This window comes from Chenopodium quinoa, unplaced genomic scaffold, assembly GCF_001683475.1.
Source record: "Chenopodium quinoa cultivar QQ74 unplaced genomic scaffold, ASM168347v1, whole genome shotgun sequence".
NCBI lineage: Eukaryota > Viridiplantae > Streptophyta > Magnoliopsida > Caryophyllales > Amaranthaceae > Chenopodium > Chenopodium quinoa.
Genome location: NW_018744745.1, coordinates 449,788 through 472,266, shown reverse-complemented (window position 1 = coordinate 472,266; position 22,479 = coordinate 449,788). Strand labels below are relative to the sequence as shown.

Below are 22,479 nucleotides of genomic sequence, written 5' to 3'. Positions count from 1 at the left end.
CCTGTTGTGACTTGTGTCATGCATACACGGTTGTGCCATGGTTTTTGATGCTTTAGTCGACATGGCCCAATGTGCCATTTGTAGGTTTGATACGTGAATGTTAAACTCTTTGGCTTGAAATTCCAACCCAAATGTAAAATGGACCATTTTAGTGCAAATAAAACCAACTACTCTATCCGTCTCATAAAATGTGTCATTTACTTTATCCAACCCAAATGTAAAATGGAGCAATTGATAGTCTATTCATGTCCTTTTCCATCCAAATGCAAATCAGTTTCTTAATCCAAGAGACTAACCACATACTTGTTGTGGGATTTATAGTTGAAATTTTGCATAAATTTAACTGTAATAAAAAGTAAACATACATGATTGATGAGATTTTGATCAAGTTTTGTAACAAATATGCAGCTTATTAATCTCAGGAAACAACAACGAGATTATAATCAATTAATCAGAACAGTAATATACAAGGCACAAGTAATTAATTTTAACTCTCCTTCACCCTTTTCACTTGTACACAAACAACTCATTTTTCTTTCCATCAGAATCTGGTGTGCCCTTCTTCATCATTGCTACAAACTCCTCATAATTTATGTTTCCATCCTGTGCGCAGCACACCAAACATCATTCATATAACAAGCCTATCGTCGAATCACATCTTAAACATAGAAATCACAAGGGTGCAAACAAAGTTGAGGAAGAAAATTTACTTTGTCAGTGTCAACATCATCAAGAATTTCGTCAATAGTTGCATCATCTCCCATTTTATATTCTGTCATTGCCTGTTTCAGCTCATCTCTTGTTATATACCTACGACGATACATATATTTTGTTGTTAGCCATAAAGAATTCATCTTCAGTTGCCTGCTTTTTGGCTGTAATAAGTTGAGATTAAACATGTCCTAGTATTTTGGAACGGAGGGAGTATAACTTCATCTTCACCTAAGAAAAACAGAACATGAAAAAAAGAATAATGCAATGTATGTTCTAGCATACTAAATTACTAACCCACTGCCATCCTTGTCAAAGAACTGGAAAGCCTTGTACAGATTCTCTTCCTTATCCAATCTATGCCGATGCATAGTAGCCGAAATGAATTCCATGTAATCAATAGTTCCATTCTTATCAACATCAGCCTGACAGAAAACACAGGACTTAACATATGGACTCGCAAAGTATGATTTATAAGTATTGAGAAGAATATTGATCATCAAATTCTGATAGTTGATCGATTTCTTACAGCATCCATTAGCTGCTTTATTTCAGGTTCACTCAGTTTTGAGCCAAGCCTTGCTAGGCCATGTTTAAGTTCATCTATAGTAATTGTACCGCTTCTATCAGTATCAATGTTGTTGAACATTTCCTTTAAACCTTTTATTTCTTCATCTGACAGATTTTCTGCCATAACCTTCATCAATCAAATTCACTTTATCAAGAAACTAGCTTAACAAATTTTGGATTTAACACAAGCAGTTGTCGATCATACAATATATATAGATGTTCTAACAATATATAGGAATTTGGTATGTTACCATGAGAGCAAGCTTCTTGAGTTTGTTCATTGCTCTGAACTGCTTCATCCTAATAAGAACCGCGCTGTCAATAGGTTTCTCAGAAGCATCACTGTCTTCTTTGAGCCATGGATGTTCTGATTCATATAATAGGTAAATTGTGGGCAGTCAAAAGCAGTTTCATGTCAAAATTCTCTATTATCAAACCTTAGTCGAGCTAAAAAATTACATACCAAGTGCCTCTGCAGCACTTATACGCGCCTTAGGATTTCTGTCTAACATTTTAGCAATTAAGTCTTTGGCACCAGCAGAAATTGAAGGCCATGGATGTGTACTCAAGTCAAGCTTCCCGTTCTTGACCTGATAAAAAATCCCAGCTTCAGTCTCTGAAACAGTCGCAAACACTATGAATCAGAACCAAAGAGATGAGATGGGCAGGTTACAGAATACAGATAAATGAAATTAAGCAAGTATCCCCTCATAATGCATATTCATCTAATCTACAACATCTCTATAGGCTGCTATAACAATCTTAAAATTTTCGTTAAGCAGCATGAAACACGTCGAATTCAGTTTCAGGAAGTATATGCTTACCAGCCCAAAATGGAGGAACTCCACTCAGAAGAATGTATAAAATGACCCCAGCACTCCACACATCTACTTCTTTCCCATAGTTGCGTTCCAAAACCTCTGGCGCTAGATAATAAGCACTTCCGACAAGTTCCTTGTATATTTTCCCTGCATTTTTCATTTGACTGATCACTACTGGTGAACCCAAATAGCTCCAACATCATATTAAGTCCGATTATATAGAAAAATCTTAAAAGAAACAGTACACTACTTAAGACTCAAAAGTCCACAGTTAAAAGATATAATTGCATCTTGTGGAATGGGGCATTAACTTGCAGTTAAGTTACAGTACATAAGCTACTCAGCTTGTGACATTTTCAACAACACCTCCTCATGACAGCGCGAAACTAATTACAAAAGTTATCTACATCAGACATAACATCAGTGAGATGTATGTATAGGAAAATAGTTATTTGTCTAAACATGACAACTGAGGGAAATTGTTGTTATTTGCAGAAATGATGGCAGACGAGGACATATATCGTAATAATTGGGTTGAAACAAGCTTAAATGATCCTAGTCAACCATAATGAACATCTCTTTCATAATCCCCATTTAATTAATTAATTTAGTGCTTGTTTTTATTCAATAATTCACTTTTCGTTTTTGAGGAAACATAAGTTGACTTGATTTGGTTGACTGGCCCCTTTTTATGACCCTAAGACACCATTTTGGTGCAGGTTGCTTTCTAGAGTTATACATGAAAAATATCTCCATTACAAATTTTCAATTTCTTCCCTTAATTTTGCTTGGGTTTTTTTCCCTAAATTTTGATTGAGTTGTACTTATATATATATTATCTTACTTCGATCTACCCTTTTATCTAAAGAAATTATAGCAAATGTGTTACATAGTTAAATTATCTGTGTTTGGGTCCAATTTAGTCAAAGTTGGGCCTGAGCACTAAATGATCCAATTAAAAGCCCAAGGTCAAGGTTCAACTCTCCAATTGCTCAAAAGTCAAAAGTCAGCCCACAAAGTAAGCCAATTGGCTAAAGCCCAACCTCTCCAAGTATGATGAGGTATAAAAGCCATCATATTAACACATTCAAAAGGACATCACATACATTATCACATATGATCATTGACATTCCAATTCAATATGCTCATTCTTGCATTCAGAAATATTCCACAAAAGCCTCAAGCTACAACTCTCTTGCATAGTGTCTTCCTTCTACACATTGTACTGACTTTAGCATCGGAGGGGCCTTCCTCGGAAAACACCCCCGAGGCTAGTTTACGTGTGTTCACTGTGCAGGAAACCTTCGGCCCAACACAACTTGGATCGAATCCAGTCTTCTCCATTTCAGTGGACCTTCGGCAAAGGTCCCATTGTTTTCAACCGAAACAATTTGGCGCCGTCTGTGGGGAAGACTTTCAAAAAATCTTTAAGCCAAATTCCTAACCAAGATCATCTTGCAATTATCTTAGCAGCCATGGCTAAGAACCGCAAGAGCAAAAGCCTCCGTCAAGGAGCGGGGCGAAAAGCCTAAAACCCCTACACCATCGCCCTCGCCGGACCGGAACTCTCCCAAGGGTGCCGGCTCGGGGGGAGGATCACACAAGGAGGATTCCCTATCTCTTATAATGCATGACTCTCAATATAGGCCGGACCACTCTCGGTCTAGCAGGGGTCAGTCTGATCATAGGACATATTCAGTGTCCCAAAGCCAACCATCGGCTGCACGGCCTCATTACCACCCTCGGCCGGGGACCCCTTTGACGGGGCCCAGTTCGGAAGAAGGTGGCAAGAGCGCTGGCAGTACTCATGGAGGCAATGAGGGCACAGAATATGCCACCGCCTCGTGATCAAACTCCTCCGCATACCCGGCATCAGCGAGGAAGTTAGACCATGACGGTGGGAAGCTTCCTTCCTTCCGGGAACTGGAAGAGTGGGAGGAGGATTCTTGGAAAAAATGAAAAACAGAGGAAGAAGAACTCTTCAATTATTTAAAGGATCCTCATCCTCAAGACCAGCAGCGCATAAGAGCAGCAGCTCAGCTTCTCGGCCAGAATCTACTCGCCGGGAACCCGAGACTGCTCGCAGAAGCGTCCTTGACCGACTCGGCGGCCAGGAACCGAGCGTGCGTAGTCGCCTCTCGTTCCCTGCAGCCGAGGCCCAGACTTCCCAGCCAGGGACGAAAAACCACTCCTACCTCTCTAAGAGGGCGGAGCGCGGTCCCTTCGGCCAGGAACAAGGGCAAGGCCATTATGCTTCCCGCTAGTTCACCATTCGAGCAATGGATACTGGAAGAGCGCGTACCCACGGTTAAAATACCGTCGCATATCACATATGACGGGACCACGGATCCGAAGGACCACGTGGCCTCGTATGAGACTCATATGCATCTTTGCCCCAGATCCGAGGCGACTTGGTGCAAATATTTCCCAACCACTCTCAAGGGGGTCGCGCAAGCGTGGATCTCCAAGGGAGTAAGGCAAGGCTCCATAACAGGTTGGGATGATCTGTCCTCCAAGTTCAGGAGCAAGTTTTCCACGGCAAACCGCCGAGAAAAGACTACCGCAGAGCTCATGGGTCTGCAACAGGGGGAAACCGAAAGCCTCCGAGACTACCTGACCCGTTTCAGTAACGAGTCATCAAGCGTCTCTCAGCTGGACCAGGGGCTAGCTGTTTTTGCAATGCAGAATGGCCTTCAGCCAGGAAAATTCCTAGACTTCATGGTCATGCATACCCCGCAGACCTTGGAGGAAGCTCTTAGTGCTTCGGATAAGTTCATCCGAGCCGAAGAATGGAATAAAGCAAAAAACCCAACCTCAATCCGGGGGAGGGAAACAGAGGCAAGTACCCTTGTCTGAAGGCCAAGGCCATAAGGCAAAGGGAAAATCAAAGGCCTCGGAGCCATCTTCGCCAGCGACCTAAAGAAGGACAGGTTTGCCTCATACACAGGCAGATACGAGTCCTACACTCCGCTCTCTCTTCCACGCGCCAAAATTTACAGTGTGACGAAGGAGGAGCAGAGTTACCGAAAGCCGAGACCACTCCCAGAGTGGTATCAGCGAAAAAATAAAAATCAGTGGTGTGAGTTCCACGAGTCTTCGGGCCACAACACTGAAGAGTGTATCCAGCTGAAGGACCAGATAGAGGACATGGTCCGGAAGGGATACTTGAAAAAATACATCGCGGATCACCGCGAGAAAAAAGAATCCGAGAGGCTAGCAAAGGACCCTCGGCAGGACCTTGATTTCCCCCGGAAAAACAGTAAAAAAACCGGAGGGGAAATTCCCTCCGATCAATGTTATCTCGGGAGGAATATACTCTCGGAGGGAGCACAAGCGTCACCTTAGAGCTTTGACTCACCAGGTGAACAACGCTGACATTCAATCTCCCCAGTCGCCGGTGCCGAACATGACGTTCACAGCCGCCGACTGCCGGGGGATTACGTTCCCTCACGAGGATCCGTTGGTGATCATCGCCACGGTGGCCAACCACGACGTCAGTAAGGTCCTTGTTGACGGTGGCAGCGGAGCAAACATTCTGTTCCGAAAGGCCTACAACCAAATTAAGCTGAAGCCCAAGCACCTTACGCCGGTACCCCTATCCGGTATCCGGGTTCAATGGGGCTTCAACTTATCCAGATGGGAAGGTGACACTTCCTGTCACCATCGGTTGCGATGAGGCAGCCCGGAACGTCATGATTGAGTTTTTGGTCATCGACGCTCCTTCAGTGTACAACGTGATTTTGGGGAGACCCATAATTCACGAGATCCAAGGGGTCGTCTCAACTTATCATCAGCTGATGATTTATGTCTCAGACGCCGGCTTCCCCGAAAAGGATACAGGGCAACCAAAAGGACGCCCGAAGGTGCAACTACCTCAAGCCATCCAGTAGTCGCCCAGATAACGACAAGGATGAGGAGGAGAAAGAAAAAGAAAGAGAGCCAAGCACAAAAAAGCCGAAAGGCCTAAGTGCTTCGGCCCAAGGATCAGTGCCCAGAGAAAAAGGTCCCGAAAGGGAAAAGGTTGACTCTTCATCTGAGCCGAAAGACTCAGAGAGCCAGCCGAAGAACACAAAGACTGGGACACCTGCTGACATTGGCAGCAGACCAGATTCTGAAGAGTCCAGTCCATCGGCAATGGACATGGACCAACAGACTGAAACAGCAGAGTTGGCCGAAGGAGATGCTGAGAAAATGTGTAACAATCGGGATGGACCTTGATCCTAACACCCGTTGTGAACTTATTCAGCTCCTGCGGGATAACAGAGATGTGTTTGCTTTCTCGGCAGCTGATATGCCCGGGATAAGTTCAGACCTCATCTCCCATAACCGAAGGGTCCATGCAAGGCCTCTCAAAATTGGGGATCTTGTCCTTCGGAATGCTGCTGCAGTTCAGAAAGGCCGAATCCATGGGAAGCTCTCAGCTACATGGGAGGGACCTTATGAAATTTATGATGAGCTTCAGCCAGGGACATACCGACTTCGGCAGTTGGATGGAACTGAGTTGAAGAATCACTGGAATGCTGATGTACTGAAAAAAATACCATGTGTAAACCCTTCGGGGCAGAACAATCTTTGTAAGTACATTTGAACTAATGACAGGCCTTGGAGCCGCCATTTATATAAATATTTACAACTTTTTATCCTTTCAAAATTTTCTTTGTTCTATCTACTCTTTGAGGGTTTTTTATTCAGCCTCGTCTGAAGCCTTCGCCTTCGGGTAACTGGGTTTCAGATTGCTGACAAAACCTGTCTTTTTAAAGAACACCGGTCTTTCAGCTGAAGTCAAACTTCAGTAAGACTTGTTCTCCAAAGACATGAGTCCATGGACAATTCTGGGATATTGCCTTAACTGAGCCTTGTATCCCAGAGAGCCATTATCCGAAACATTGCCTTAAGTTGGCCCTGTGTTTCGGGTATCCATTTTTCAAAGATAGACAGAAAATCAAGGATAACAGCAACAGTTGAAAATTTTTAAATCAGCCTCGTCTGAAACCTTCGCCTTCGGGTAACTGGGTTTCAGATGGCTTACAAAACTCAGTCTTTTTAAAGAACACTGGTCTTTCAGCTGAAGTCAAACTTCAGTAAGACTTGTTCTCCAAAGACATGAGTCCATGGACAATTCTGGGATATTGCCTTAACTGAGCCTTGTATCCCAGAGAGCCATTATCCGAAACATTGCCTTAAGTTGGCCCTGTGTTTCGGGTATCCATTTTTCAAAGATAGACAGAAAATCAAGGATAACAGCCTTTTTAAATCAGCCTCGTCTGAAACCTTCGCCTTCGGGTAACTGGGTTTCAGATGGCTTACAAAACTCAGTCTTTTTAAAGAACACTGGTCTTTCAGCTGAAATCAAACATCAGTAAGACCTGTTCTCCAAAGACATGAGTCCATGGACAATTCTGGGATATTGCCTTAACTGAGCCTTGTATCCCAGAGAGCCATTATCCGAAACATTGCCTTAAGTTGGCCCTGTGTTTCGGATATGCGTCTTCTTTAAGAACGCTGGTCTTTCAGCTGAAGTCAAATTTCAGTAAGACTTGTTCTAAAGAGGTTAGTCCCAGAAAGCTAATATCCCAAGCATTGCCTTCAGTTGGCCCTGTGTTTCGGATATCCAACTTTCAGACAGTCAATCTTCAGTAAGACTTGTATCCCAGAAGCATTGCCTTCAGTTGGCCCTGTGTTTCGGATATCCATTTTGAAGAAGTTCAGAAATTGCTTATTCAACTAAAGTCATACTTCAATTTCTGTGGGGGCAAGAAGCACGCAGTGCAGCTATGTTCGGCAGAGTTGAAGAAAAGAAACAGTAAAGCATTCAAAAATAAAGCAACTGAAGAAAAAAATTGAGCTACAAGTTCAATAATTCAGTATCGGCAGCCGCCCACAAGCGGAAAATAACAGCTGCCGAAATACGTACATAAGCAAAAAAATAAAACTGCTGTACGACAAGGCAAGCTGAAGCAAAAAAAAAAACAAGGCAAAAAAGCTCAGAAAGCGGCAAGTCTAAAGTTAAGCGCATGATGAACCGCAAGATTCTGAAGACGACTGCCCGAGTTCCAATGCTTCAGCCGGAGGATCAGACTGATCAGCGTTGAGTCCCATGGTGGCCTCAGCTCCAGCAGCAGAAGAAGCGGGCTTTGCACTTTGCCGAGCCTCCCTTTCCCTCTGCTCAGCTTCCAACTCCAGTCTTTCAGCTTCCTCTTCGGCTTCCTCAGCCTTAAGAATTTCAGCTTCAGCTGGAGTTGCATACTTCATGTGAGGGTCTTCGGGATTCTGGACCCACTCAGCACATTTAGACCAGTCCAGTTTCGGCTCAGCATGAAGGCAGACTCTTCGGCATACTCGGAATCCGTTTCTGAAACCCATCTCATATTCCTCTTGGGTATAAACACGGACCTTGAGTAAAGCCTCAGCATCAGCCAGCTTCTTCTGGGTCTCCTCCAAGTCTTCCTTGGATTTCTTCAGCTCATCAGCGACTTGGGAGGAGGAACCTCTCAGCTCATTCAGCTCTTGCTGAATTTGGAAAGCCTTTGTCTGGGCCTGGGCCACTTCAACTTTCTGGATCAGCAATTGATCCTCAGCCTTTTGGAATTTAGCTCTTTGAGCTTCAGCAGCAGCAGCAGCCTCTGAGAGTTGGACGTCTTTGGCCAGGAGCAATTCTTCAGCAGCCATTCGGCTGGCTTCAAGAGCCTCTAGACGCTGCTGCACTTCAGCTTGTGCAGCAGTTCCTTCTTGAATTCGGCTCTCAATAGCAGCCTTGAATTTGGAGACGTCCACTCCCATATGCTCCTGGAGGAATTTTTCCCCTTCCATCAGTGGGGGAAAAACCTCCATCTCCATAGCATCGCAGAAGGTTTTCAGAGCTTCGGCAGCTTTTTTACCGTACTCCTCAACCTCCTGCTGCTTCTCTTCAGCTGCTGCTTGCTTCAGCTTAGCAAGCTTAACTTCCTCTTCAGCCACCTTCTTTTCGTGCACAGCAGCGTCTACCCTATCTTGTAGGGTATCAATCAGCTCTACAGTGAGAGTCTGATTGTGCACGAACTGAAAACAGGAAGACAAAAAAAAATAATAAATAAAAAAAATATATATATGTAAAGAGCTGAATTTCGGAGGAAATGAAGGAAAATTACCTGCATCATCAGCAGTTGGTTAGACCTGGCTGGGTCAGGAACTGATCTACTGGATTCGCCCATCCCAGCAGTGGCCTTCAGCGACCAGATCCTTGCCCTGTCTACTTCGGACATGCCAGCAAAATTGCCGAAGTAGGCTGCAGCTCCTTCTCGGTTTTGACCCCATATGAGGTCCCAGATGTGATCTGGGATTGGAATTCGGGGGGCCGAGAAACCCATTTCTCCAGAATGCAGAGTCTGGAAAGAAGGGAAGGACGACGATGGAGCTTGATTAGCCTTGGTTGTCTCAGCATCGTCCTTCTCAGAGGAGTCAAGTACTATGACCTCCTCTTCTTCAGGGGTGAGGACGAAAGCCTCAACCTCTCTTGCGATATCTGCCGTGAAGCCTTCAGCACTTGACATCACGGCATCTTTATTTTCGTGCTCAGCAGCACTCTCCTTGATTTCTTCTTGGACCCCTCCCTTAGGTTCGGGAGTTCTCTGATCCACCTCCATCTCAGGAGGTGGCGGAGGGGTCTTTTGAGGAGATTGGGGTGTTGGCTGGGGAACCCTCGGCGATCCATTGCCTTCCTCAGGTTCCCTTATTGCGACGCCGATGGTCATCGGCCTCTGCTGAAAGTCATGAGGGCCGATGATGGCCATCCTTCGGCGCCTTTTCAGAAGAGGCTGCTCGTCCATATCTGAGTCTGAAGACTCTTGTATTTGATCTTCGGGACGAACAGGAGCTTTGCCTTCTCTGTGTCTGTTACTCTCTTCAGACTGTAACAGACAGGGGGGAAGAAGAGTGAAAAAAAAAAAAAAAAAAAAAAAAAAAAATGAAAATGAAAATGAAAAGAAAAAAGTTGTCTGAAGCTCACCGAGGTTTTCAGCAAAGCCTCGTCTTCTTCAGCTGCTCTAGCTGCAGCTTCGGCCTCAGCAGCTCTGGAGGACCCTTCTCCTCCTTCGCAAGCCTCAAGTACCCGTGCAACCTCTTCGGCTGTGCGGGCAGCTTCAGCTTCTTCGTTCAGCAGCTGAAACCAAGGGTCTCTCTTCTTCCACCAAGGCTTCTGCCTCTGATACAGAGCAACAGCCTCAATTTGGAAGTGGGAAGAATCCAGATGAACTTCCCTATGCCTCGGCTCAGTGATAGACGGGGCCCGTTCAGTTACAACTCGCTCTCGGTTGACACCAAGACGAGCGTAGTTAATACCAACGTTGGTCTCGTCCCGCTCTGAAAAAAGGGAAAGGGAAAAAGTTTAGCTCAGATATGTTGGCACAGCATAAAAAAGCAAAGCGAGAGAAGAAAAAGAGGTAGTTAAAAGCCTCGGCCCCAGCCGAAGAAGCTTACCATCCTTAAACTTTCGGCTGAGGCCAACAGCTGCTAGCATATTCTCTTGGAAAACGTAATGCGTATCGGGGAGCCAAGTCTCCGGGATATGCTGCATTCGACCACTCCCCCCCGGGTTCGGCAGCTTGCCGAAGATATGTTGCTGATCCAGGTTCGGATCCGCCCCGTTATCTGCGGGGGGACCTAGACTTCCCATTTCGGGATCAGGCTCAGCTAAGTACCGGGGAGCGCTGAAGACGCAAGGGTGGCCCGGATCTATGGGTGCCCTAACCCAAATCCATTGACCTCTCCAGTCCTTGTCTGAAGAGTCATTTGGCCACATGGTCAAGTATTGGGGCCGGGACTCAATCCGATACCACCCAGAACCATGGCTTCCGTGCCCACTCTGAATATTTGGCACTAGCCGATGGAGCTTTCTGAAGCAGTGCAGGTTCGGCACGTATTTGAAGAACTTGCAGACCCATAAGTATGTCATCACCCTTCGGATGCTGGTGGGGGTTAGCTGACATAGGGAAATGTTGTAATGGATCAGCAAGTCTCGGACGAAAACGTCCAAAGGGAACCTCAGCCCATACTGAAGCTGTCTCGTGTACACCCCCACATACCCCGGGGGTGGACGATGGATTCTATCGGATGCTGAGGGCATTCGGCACCAATATCCATCAGCTTCAAAAATGCCGTAGTGCAACTCAATTTGCTCAGCAAATCGATATTGATCGGCGTTCTCTACCCACCATGAGTAGGGGCGGTTCTTTATCATGGCCGAAGCGACTTCGGCATTCTCCCACTCTGAAAACCCAGGGAGGATATCCCAAAGGACAGCGGGAATTTCATCGTCCCGTCCAGAAGCACTCGGCTCATCCGTTCTTTGAGGAGGAGCCGAGGAAAGGGGAGTCGCCCTAATCCCTTCAGCAGGGTCAGACTCCGGCCTTTGACCATTCCAGGTCCCAATCCTATTCCTAGGATCGGGAATCGGCCTTGCTCTTCTTGGAGCACGGGCTCTACCTCTAACTCCTCTTGCCATGGATTACTTCGAAGAGAAAAGTCGAAAGAAAAGGGGAAGGAGTTCGAATTCGAAGAAAAATAAACTGAAATCAAAGGAATTTACCTTAATCTGAAGCGAAAGTTGCCGATTTACGAGTTCGTAGTGGCAAGTCTCAGTTTCTAAGCTCAATGCTCGGGGAATTTGCGAAGTTTTGATGCGGGTTCTTGGTTTCTCTCTCGAAGAATTCTGGGTTTGTGTTGGTGAATAAGTGAGGAGAATGACGCGCCTCTGTTTATATCTCCAGGTACGGGATACGAAGAGTCTGTGCTTTAATTTCTCTTAAGTACCCACTAAGTAACCATTAAACACATGTCTTGTGATTAAACTGCCCATTATCCGTCCAACTTCCGCAAATCATTAACCGTTGTTATCTCATTAATTACGGTTTAAATTCAAATTTTTGGATCAATTAAATCATTTACTTCCCTCCTTTTCTGAGTTAAATCAAACCCGACCCGTCATTCTTCCAAATCGGGTCTGGGGGGCAAGTTGTTTGGGTCCAATTTAGTCAAAGTTGGGCCTGAGCACTAAATGATCCAATTAAAAGCCCAAGGTCAAGGTTCAACTCTCCAATTGCTCAAAAGTCAAAAGTCAGCCCACAAAGTAAGCCAATTGGGCTAAAGCCCAACCTCTCCAAGTATGATGAGGTATAAAAGCCATCATATTAACACATTCAAAAGGACATCACATACATTATCACATATGATCATTGACATTCCAATTCATATGCTCATTCTTGCATTCAGAAATATTCCACAAAAGCCTCAAGCTACAAACTCTCTTGCATAGTGTCTTCCTTCTACACATTGTACTGACTTTAGCATCGGAGGGGCCTTCCTCGGAAACACCCCCGAGGCTAGTTTACGTGTGTTCACTGTGCAGGAAACCTTCGGCCCAACACAACTTGGATCGAATCCAGTCTTCTCCATTTCAGTGGACCTTCGGCAAGGTCCCATTGTTTTCAACCGAAACAATCTGTATATTCCTAAGTATAAATTCCCAGGTGATAAACCTCAGCTCATGAATAACAAACCAATCAAACTTGTGCATGCTTATAATCTTGTAAATTTGTTTATAATCGTTACAAATAATATGAAACGGAGGTAGTATATCGAATAACATTTGTACACCTAACAAAAAAGAATCTAATTGAATTATGCTAGAAGATACTTAATTGATTCACTTCAAAAAGTACATGTTTGACATGAGTTTGGAATCACTCGAACCCATACCACTTGTTTGGCCACATATATTGGAATTGAGATCCATCCCCTACTCTCAATGTATACGGTAACAAATTAACAATCTTTACAAAGTAAAATAAAATCGCACATTGCATGAGTTTTTCATCAATTGAAAAAATAAAAAAGTTTTAGTTTTGCCATTTAAATTCTATTTTATGATTTTAAATAGATAAAACAAAATAATAAAATAAACTAAAATATAAAAAATAAGGTTATAATTTAATGCGTACATTTTACACCAAGGTGGGCTATGTTGCACCCTTGGACTTACTATCAATCATATTCAAGGCCAAGTATCTTCTATGCTAACTTGATTACTTATCAATAGTCAATATATACCTTGCTTCATAATGAAATAATGTCCATATAAAATATATAAACTTTGCAGTAATTTTTCATATCATTGCCTTAAAAAAATTATACTCCTTTTTATCCCAGCATAAAGCTTCGCATATGCTCCTATTATATTCTAGTTTATCCCAACAAAATTCCACTTTCTATAATGTGTAATTTGAAATTCTAACTTTCCCAATAACTTGTAATTGGCACTTTGGTAACCTAATAAAAACTCAAAAAGAAGTTAAGATTGTAACATGAAAAACAATTTCCACCAAAAAAGAAAATGATATAAACTAAAAAAGAAAGACAAACATACAAACTAATCAACAGATAATTACTCCGTAAATGATTATGTTATTCAGTTCTAAGGTATATATTTTGCGCACCCAATTAACCCAAAGTTAGTTTTTGCTTTTTATTTGATGATTAAATGAAAAGCAATCATCAGAATGAGAAAAAAATGTTCATGAGTCTACCATGCACCCGAGTATATGAACAATCTCTCAGAGGTAGTGTATATCACAGTTGTACGGAAACAGTATAACTTACCTTCGATGAAGACGGAGAGGCCAAAATCAGTAATCTTCAAAGGAGAATCATGATCTTTACTAACCAACAAGAAATTCTCAGGCTTCAAATCTCTATGCATGACACCCATAAAATGACAGACATGAACAACATTAACAATTTGTCTAAAAATAACAGCAGCTTCCTTTTCAGAGAATTGGCCTTTACTCACAATTCTATCAAACAATTCTCCACCAGAACAAAGTTCCATTACTAAATACAATTTATTTTTATCTTCATAAGCCCCTTTAAATTCAACAATATTTGGTTGTCCACTTAAATGTTGCATTATCAAAATCTCTCTTCTTACATCTTCAATATCCTTTTTACGCTTAAGTTTAAGCTTAGATATTGATTTACATGCATATTTCAACCCTGTTGAAATTTCTGTGCATAAATATGTTATTCCAAACTGCCCTCTTCCTAGCTCTTTCTCTAGGTGGTAGATGGAGGTGATGTCTACATAGGGTTTGTTAAGGATAGTGCCGTGTTCCAGGACCGAAGACATAGTAGAGGAGGAAGGAAAGGGAATTGATGTTCGTGGTGGTGGCGGAGGTGGTGGGGGAGCTGGTGTTTGTATAGGAGGGAGTGGTGGGGGTTTGTAGTATGATTCGTTTCGGTTTCGGCTTCGGGTTGGTGGAGAAGTGTCTGAGATTGCTATTTCGTAAGAACTTGGAGACCAGAATTCTCCTGAACAACAGTTTCCCATGTTTGGAGAGAGAGAGGAGAAAGAAAGAGTAAGAAATGGGGTGAAGAAGGAAGGTTTGAGCTAGAATTGGAGGAAGGAATTAGATTAGAGTCGTCCACTTTCATATTGAATGTTTTTGGTGCTTTGCTTTGCCTTCGAGAGTTGATCATTGATCACTTTTTATTTTTTGTGTTTTGTTTGTTCCTCCTCTCTTGTGGGGGTAGTTTTGTATTTGCTTATAATTATTTATTATTACTTTATTGTAGAGAATTAACACACAAATCGATACAATAAGAAATAGAGAGAATGGGTTGTTTTACATATTTGCACATCCGATAAGCTTTAACTGTATTTGCCATAAGGTTGCTATTGCGCATGTCATAGCGGCTAGTCATGTTTAAAGAGACCACTTATTATTAACAACATTAATGAGGGGAAAATGTGTAAACAAATATTAGTAGGGGTATAAATGTACGCATTTTATTCTTAAGCGTTAAAAAAAGCAATTAACTTTTTGTTGACCTTATGGTTTTGATGATGACATTGCCTAACTTTATATACAGACTAGTAAGAACTTGATTGTTTAAGTGTATCATCAGATGCAATGACTAGGAGAATTGAGTTGTCTTACGAAGATTGCACGAGGAACAAGATAGACAGGGACAAAGTAATCCAAAAGAGAAGAGTTCCCTCACAGGAACTTATGCTTCAGAGATGGAGCCTTGAAAAGAGAAGTTCCTTATAGACAGGGACAAAGTAATCCAAAAGAGAAGAGTTCCCTCACAGGAACTTGTGCTTCAGAGATGGAGCCTTGAAAAGAGAAGTTCTTTTGCAGGAGTAGAAGTCTCGGAGTAGGAGTTTCATTAGAAAAACATGAAAACTAAAATATTTTATGTTTTAGGATTTATGTAAGTATTAAAACTAGGTTTACACTTTAACTTAGCTATGTGGAATTGGTCTTAAAGATAGAATTGTGCGTTGCTTAATTTTAGGAAAACAATTGGCTTCAAAGTCTTATCTTTTAATTATAAAAAGGATTTTATTCTCTCTAAATTTCGAAATATCATTTTAATAAATAAAATGTGATTTTTATTTTCCAAAACTTGTGAACTACTCTCCATGACGACTTTTTTTCCATGTCATGGTCTTGCACATTGAGGGGTTCGTGTCCTTAATTTTAGGGCATGTTCTACTTAGTAGGTTTAGAGTAGTGGCGACATGTGTTTAGGTTAATTTTACCCCGCCACGTGGTCCAACCAGAGGACGACACGTGTCAGCTTAAGGTTGGCCCAAAGTGGACCAATCTCTGCCTGACACGTGTCACTCCAGAAATTAAGGGAAAAAAGGCGGCCTTCAGGCCCAAATCCCGAGAAAGCCGCAAAGCGGCGCAGCCCACCAATGATTAGGGTTCAGTGACCTAATCAGGGGTACAAATTCCAAAGACCCTATAAATAGGGAGATGTCCCTCTTTTTGAGGGCACGTTTTACCATTTACTACATACAGTCCCTGTGATAGAGACATCTGAGCTTGGAATCCGAGCATATACCCACCTAAATTCCCGCACCTTTTTCACTCCCTTCAAGTTACTAACTTGTTCGTCGGAGGCGGAGCACCAACCAACCGGTGTCTCCGTTTGTCTTGCAGGACAGCTCCCGCCGGATCAGTCTTCGTGTTGTAACTCTCCCAAGGGACAAAAACACCAAAAACATTTGGCGCCGTCTGTGAGGAGAGTACCACGAAGATGGTTCAAGAGTCTGTACCACCCCCTAACCATCTGGGCGATGACCCATAAGTCTTTACAGACCATGAGGATGAAGATCCTCAGGTCGAAACCTTTATAGCCGATGATGGCTCTCTCAGAATCAAGCGCTTCCGGCCCATAGACACTCTAGAGCGGGGTGCCTCCCAGGCGGGTACAAGCCGACCCCTTGGGCAGCCGGAAGGGGAAACCCATACGGCCGCTGGATCAGCCCCTGTCACCCGAGACGAACTCATGAGATTCATGACAAGTTTCAAGGGTGAAATTAAAGAGCTGATCACCCAAAGCCGGGCTGACCCATGTAAAGGTCAGTCGCCCAGGAAGACTCCTCTAGAGAAGGGGAAGTCAGTCAGAGAACGACAGCCCACTCCTCATCCAAAGGAGAAGGCAACCGGGACCATTGATTGGTCAAAAATTCTTCTCCCTAAGAGGAACAACAACAACACCCGCCGGACTCAGCAGCCGGTGGGAAGTAAGAAATCAACTCTTGATGCCCGGGAAATTATCAACCGAAAGAGAAACCAACAACTGTCTGAGTCGGCTTCAACGTCGAACTTTCCAGACAGCTTCAACAACACTTCTGCAGGGAATGCACTCTCCCTGCATGAGAGCTAAACAGGCGGTAATACCGTCCATTCTGGCCCTCAGATGATTGGGGTTGTACCGTATGTGCCTACTCAGGTTTACGATCAATATCCCCCTCACTTCATGCAACTGGCTCTCTTCGGAGGTCAGGCGGCATATCAAAATGTCCAGCCACTAGACTGGCAGCTCCGTCTGCTACGTCTGGGTGAACAACCTTCTACGTTCACCCGGGAGATAACCAAGGCGTCACAGCCGGCCAAGGTTAAGAATGTTTTGGTGGGTACCTATGATGGTACTACCAACTCGGAAGATCACCTTATGGCATTGTAGACACCTAAAAATGTCTCCCCAAAACCAAACCCGATGATAAACAACCTTTCACCGCCACTATTGGTCGGGTTTGGTATTTAATCCCGAGAGTGCTTGAAAAATCGTAAATTCATATTTTCGAAAGGTCTATGGATCAGTCTTGGTGTTTGGTAAAAGCATAGTTTTAATTTTATCCCAAACTTGTTAATTAATTTTAAGCCCAAACCTTTTTATTTTATTATTATTTATTTTTGGCCCAAATATTTTATTTATTTTTATTTTATTATTTTAGCCCGAATAATAAAGTCAGAAAAAAGCCCGAAATTATCAATCGGCACTTAAAAAGCCGAAAGAAATTAGGGTTAAAAATGAATTTAGACGGAAAAATGGACTAGAACTGACCGTGTCACGTACAGCCTGACCGTGTCACGGGAACTCTTCCTGTCTGACGGTGGGACTTCCCGTGACACGGGAGGTCTGCCGTGACACGGGGAGTTCTGTGTCCTTTCCGCGTAAACCCTTAACGCGTTTTCCGTTCCGTTTTCTGAAAATTTCCCGCGACACTCCAAAACTGACCGTGTCACGGGAACTTGTACCGTCTGATGGCACAGTCTAACCGTGTCACGGTACAGTCTGACCGTGTCACGGGATACTTTTTCAGGGTTTTTATCATTTTAGGGTTCCGTGTGCTCCCTCAGCACATTTCCCTATAAATACCCCCTCATTTCTGATGTACGGGGCAACCAGAATTCGATTATTCTTATTTTTCTCTCTTCTATGCTCTTAACCTAAACACTAGCCTACCCTTTTCACTTCAAAATTCCTTCTTCAAGCACTCAAAGGAGTCCATATTTTACTCGAAGTTCTGTCCTTAAGCCAAGGCGTGAAAGGTAGAATCGTTTGAGGGTTTGGCCCCAAAATCAACCTTATTTTATTTAATTTAATTTAGTTATTGTTTTATTATTTCCTTGAAGTTACTAACTCGTTTATTGTTTTGTAGTTGCAAACAAACAGAATCAAAGTAAGGATCATGCTCCTTTATTATTATTATTATTTTTCTAACAATTTTATGTTGTTGTGATTAAATTGGTATTAATGTTGATTTTATTTTTATGATCACTATATTGCATGTTTAAAGAGAATATGTAATTGAAAATCACGGCTAATAAGATACTTTGGACAACCGGTTTAGGTTCCCTTTTAATCTTATTGTTAATTCAAGTGATCACCAAATTTTTAGAATTATGTGTGCATTAATTTTAAACCAATTTAGTTAAATAATAGTTTGGAGCAAATTGAATTATTGTTTGTACGCCTTTGAGATCACATGAATGCTTTTCACTATAAGAATCGAGTAGAGGCCAATACGGGCGAACGTGACTCCATGACTCACTTCGTACCATCATCCCCGATCCTCCTTTCGTGGTTCCGAACCATATGGAGTTAGTAATCTCATGGATTATGAATGGGGTGTAACCTTCACGGGTCAATCGTTGTTGCCTATCGTTGTCCCTTATCATGGTTGCCTTTTTATGATCCGTGAACGGTTTACAAGTTCCTTAAAAACTTGTTGGCGGCTCCCTACTTTATTTATCCCTAATCGTAGTGTCAATTCCCACTCCCTATGAGTGCCAAGCATATTCACAACATGCTTTTAACGTAGGCGCACTTCAAACGACGCCTACAATTTGGCGACTCCACTAGGGAGGATTCTTAGTTATTTATCGATTTGAGTGATCGGTATTTAATTAAGATGAGTGGATGAGACTTGAAAGATTCTTGAAAAAATATTCCTGTGATTAATTTGGCATTTTTGCATCTGCATAGACGTTTTAACGTCGCATTCAGGTATGTCCCGTAGGAAAAATTGGATAACTCGGTTACGCGCAAAAGCAAACAGGGCACCAGTCAGATTTTCTGACTGCCGTGTCACGGCAGTCCTAAAATCTGTCCGGTGGCCTATTTTCTTTTCTCACAGTCGACTTCCTTCGATTTTTCTGAAAAAACGTATGTGTTCTACATGCGTCTTATCCCCGGGGGATTTAAGCTCTATCAACCCAAAAACGCTCATGGTAATAAGGGTTCATCCGAGTTATTAAATCCACCCAAACCATGGAGTCGAGTTCGATTTCATCACGAACTCGCGGAGCCGCCCGTTGGCATACACCCTCAAGGGAGGCTGCCTTGCTAGCGCGTCCAAACTCTTAACCATGGTACTCTTTTGACACCCAAAGCTTGACCAATAGTTGAACATAGATCTTGACTTTAGGTTGCGAACTTTTTTTACATCATCGTGCCTAAATGCTATGTGTTTGTTTAGTGCTAACCCCAATGTGTTTGCTCTTTTTATTTGACCCATGACCGAGGGTTTTTATTCTCATATAGTAATTAGTACGGACTTAAAATCGATTAAAATCTGAAAAAAAAATCACAAACTGACCTGGAACTGCGCACCGTGTCACGGCATTGTGTGCCATGTCACGGCATTGTGTGCCGTGTCACGGGGAACAGTGCCGTGACACGGGAGAGTCTACCGTCTGACGGTAGGGTTAAACGTGTCACGCTAGTCTGCACCGTGACACGGTGCCTAGGAAAGTGTCCCGTCAATATTTTTTCTCGATTTTTGTGTCCAGTATTGAGTCGTGTCTAGCTATACAGTCAAAACACGCGTCCATAACCTCACTTAATCACTCACATGTCGTGTTTACACACTTTTTTGCTTTAAGTCGTGCACCACTTTTTTAACCGTATTTTAGGGAAAGTCTTATTTTTATGTCTTTTTTTAAGTCGGATGGTATCCTCCCTTTAAAAATAAACAAGCAACGTTTCAAATTTTTTTTTTTTTTTTGAAAAAAAAAAATTGACCGTGACACGGGAATTTATCCCGTCTGACGGGAGAAGTGTCCCGTGTCACGTCACCCCTTTTCAAAAAAAAAAAAGAAAAAAAAAAAGAATTTTGACCGTGACACGGGAATTCATCCCGTCTGACGGGAGAAGTGTCCCGTGCCACGTCACCCCTTTTAAAAAATAAAAAAAAAAAATAAAAAAGAATTTTGACCGTGACACGGGAATTCATCCCGTCTGACGGGAGAAGTGTCCCGTGCCACGTCACCCCTTTTCAAAAAAAAAAAATTTGACCGTGACACGGGGAATTTATCCCGTCTGACGGGAGAAGTGTCCCATGCCACGTCACCCCTTTTCAAAAAAAAAATAAAAATTTTCCGTGACACGGGAATTTATCCCGTCTGACGGGAGAAGTGTCCCGTGCCACGTCACCCCCTATAAAAAAAAAAGCGTCAGTTTAGTCTTCCGTGTTAATTTGGTCCTCGTGTCAGTCATTTTGGTTATTGTTCACATGTCTAGCCATGCGATCATACCACGAGTCTTATAACATCACTTGATCACTCACGAGTCAAGTATAGTCCACACACTTTCTTTATGTTCCGACTCGAGTCGTGCACCAGGTCGTTTATGATCGTATATTAGGTTCATGCACCCTTTTTTCGTCATAATAAAAAAAAATGAGTGGAGTTTTCTCACTTGTTTTCAAATGTCTATTTTTTCCTTCCTTTCCTATCTTGAGCAATGAGTCAAACAATTAAATGAATTGTTTTATTTCACAGTACTTGTTCAAGGAACAGAGATAGATCAATACGGTTCGAGCCATTATCGCAACAATCTCTCAGATCTAATAGGAGTTCAAAGAGAACTTTGTCATCTCCGTTACTCATCACCTTTCAATGGCCACTAAAGAAGACATTGAGAACATCAACAAATCCATTGAGGCACTGTCTTCCATAATGCAAACCCTTACCACTAGGGTCACTACCATGGAACAAAACAAGGTCACTGTTTCCACCCTTGACAAACTGAAGGAACAAATGAGTAAGATTTCTGAGGATTTCACTTATGCGGAACGGCCTCCCACTCCTTTGGATGTGAAGGATAAACTCCCTGAAAAGTTCTCCACTGCTGATATTCCAAAGTTCAAGCCTACTGACAATCCAATATTCCATTTGAAGGCGTTCTCTGCAACCATGGCTCTTAAGGGATTGGACGTAACACTCTTCCCTACGGTGTTCCCTCTCTCCTTAGAACATGTTTGCCAACAATGGTTCTATTCCCTAGATGCCAAGCGTACTGCGACTTGGCAAGATGTCACCGACAGTTTCATGAATCGTTACAAGTGTAACATTCAAACTAAAACATCTGAACGTGAACTCTCCATTCTCAAACAGAAAGAGAATGAAGGCTTCACCGCTTACCTGAACAGGTGGAGGGAAACAGCTTCACTCTTGGTAGATCCTCCCAAAGAAAGAGAGATGGTTCGCCTCTTTATTCAAAATCTGACTCATAAATATAAAGAACATCTCAAATTTCTTCCATTGAACACTTTCGAAGCTGTATACGACATCGACATCAATATCGAGGATGAGCTAATAAAGACTGCTGGTAATAACAATAATAACACTTGGAAAAACAAGAAGAACGACCATCCTTCTTCTTCGTCTTCTAAGCACGAAAATACTACCAACAATATAAGCCAAGTTGATCTCAATGAAGTGTTAGTCCTTGATACTCCGTTGCCCAAGAAGAAAAGAACTTACACTCATTTAGGATGACTTATGATGCGGTCTTTGATCGCCTTTACGGTCAAGGCTTGATCACGCCTATTGGACCATTTCCAGAGCCAAAACCTGAAGAAAGGAGCGCCAAATGGAATCCCAATGCCTATTGCAAGTACCATCAAGGAAGGGGCCACACTACGGAGCAATGTTGGAATTTGAAGGACGTCATCCAAGACTTGATGAATGCAAATAAACTTCCTGTCCCTCCAGGCGGCAAGAAGTAATGAATACAAGGCACATAGATCCTTCGTGCAAGATTTCATGTTTTTTTTTTATTCTTTTGTTTCAACCCTCTCCCCAATAAGTCTAGCATAGGTTCCCGTTATCCATGTGTATATGTGTCACATTTCTTACCTTCTTCATAAATGAGCATCTCTTTCTTACATTCGATCATGTGATTAGCAAAAAAAAATAATAATAATAAAAAGTTGCCGAACTAAACACAAGGTAAACCAATGATTTGAGGCACCTTTGCAACCCATTCATTCCCCATTAACCATTCAATTACATATCCATTTTTTTCATCAACCACTTTGAGCCTCGTCTAACGTTTGGCCTTCATTTCTTCAACCCACATTCACTTAACCCTGGGATTGGAAGATGTGTAATTGTATAACATTCATAAAGCAAGTAAAAAAAAAAAAGTAGCAAAGCAAAAATAAAACAATGTCTAAAGGCAAGTGTTCCAATGTCTTTGATATGAACACGTCTCAAATTGCGTCTCTCATCGAGTGCTCGGTACCGTGCCTGAGAAACAT

At 42.7% G+C, this 22,479-nt stretch overlaps 1 protein-coding gene across 1 annotated transcript; it reads right to left on the bottom strand.

Moving 5' to 3' along the window:
• Positions 1–462: 462 nt before the first annotated feature.
• On the bottom strand, positions 463–14,837 carry LOC110703607 (calcium-dependent protein kinase 29-like). The gene is made up of 8 exons (XM_021881385.1): positions 13,734–14,837; positions 2,106–2,249; positions 1,745–1,897; positions 1,533–1,648; positions 1,241–1,408; positions 1,009–1,136; positions 711–810; positions 463–603 (listed from the first exon to the last, which is right to left on the bottom strand). The coding sequence occupies exons 1-8, from the start codon at positions 14,458–14,460 to the stop codon at positions 508–510; spliced, it is 1,632 nt and encodes a 543-aa protein (XP_021737077.1). The 5' UTR covers positions 14,461–14,837; the 3' UTR covers positions 463–507.
• Between the last annotated feature and the right edge of the window lie 7,642 nt (positions 14,838–22,479).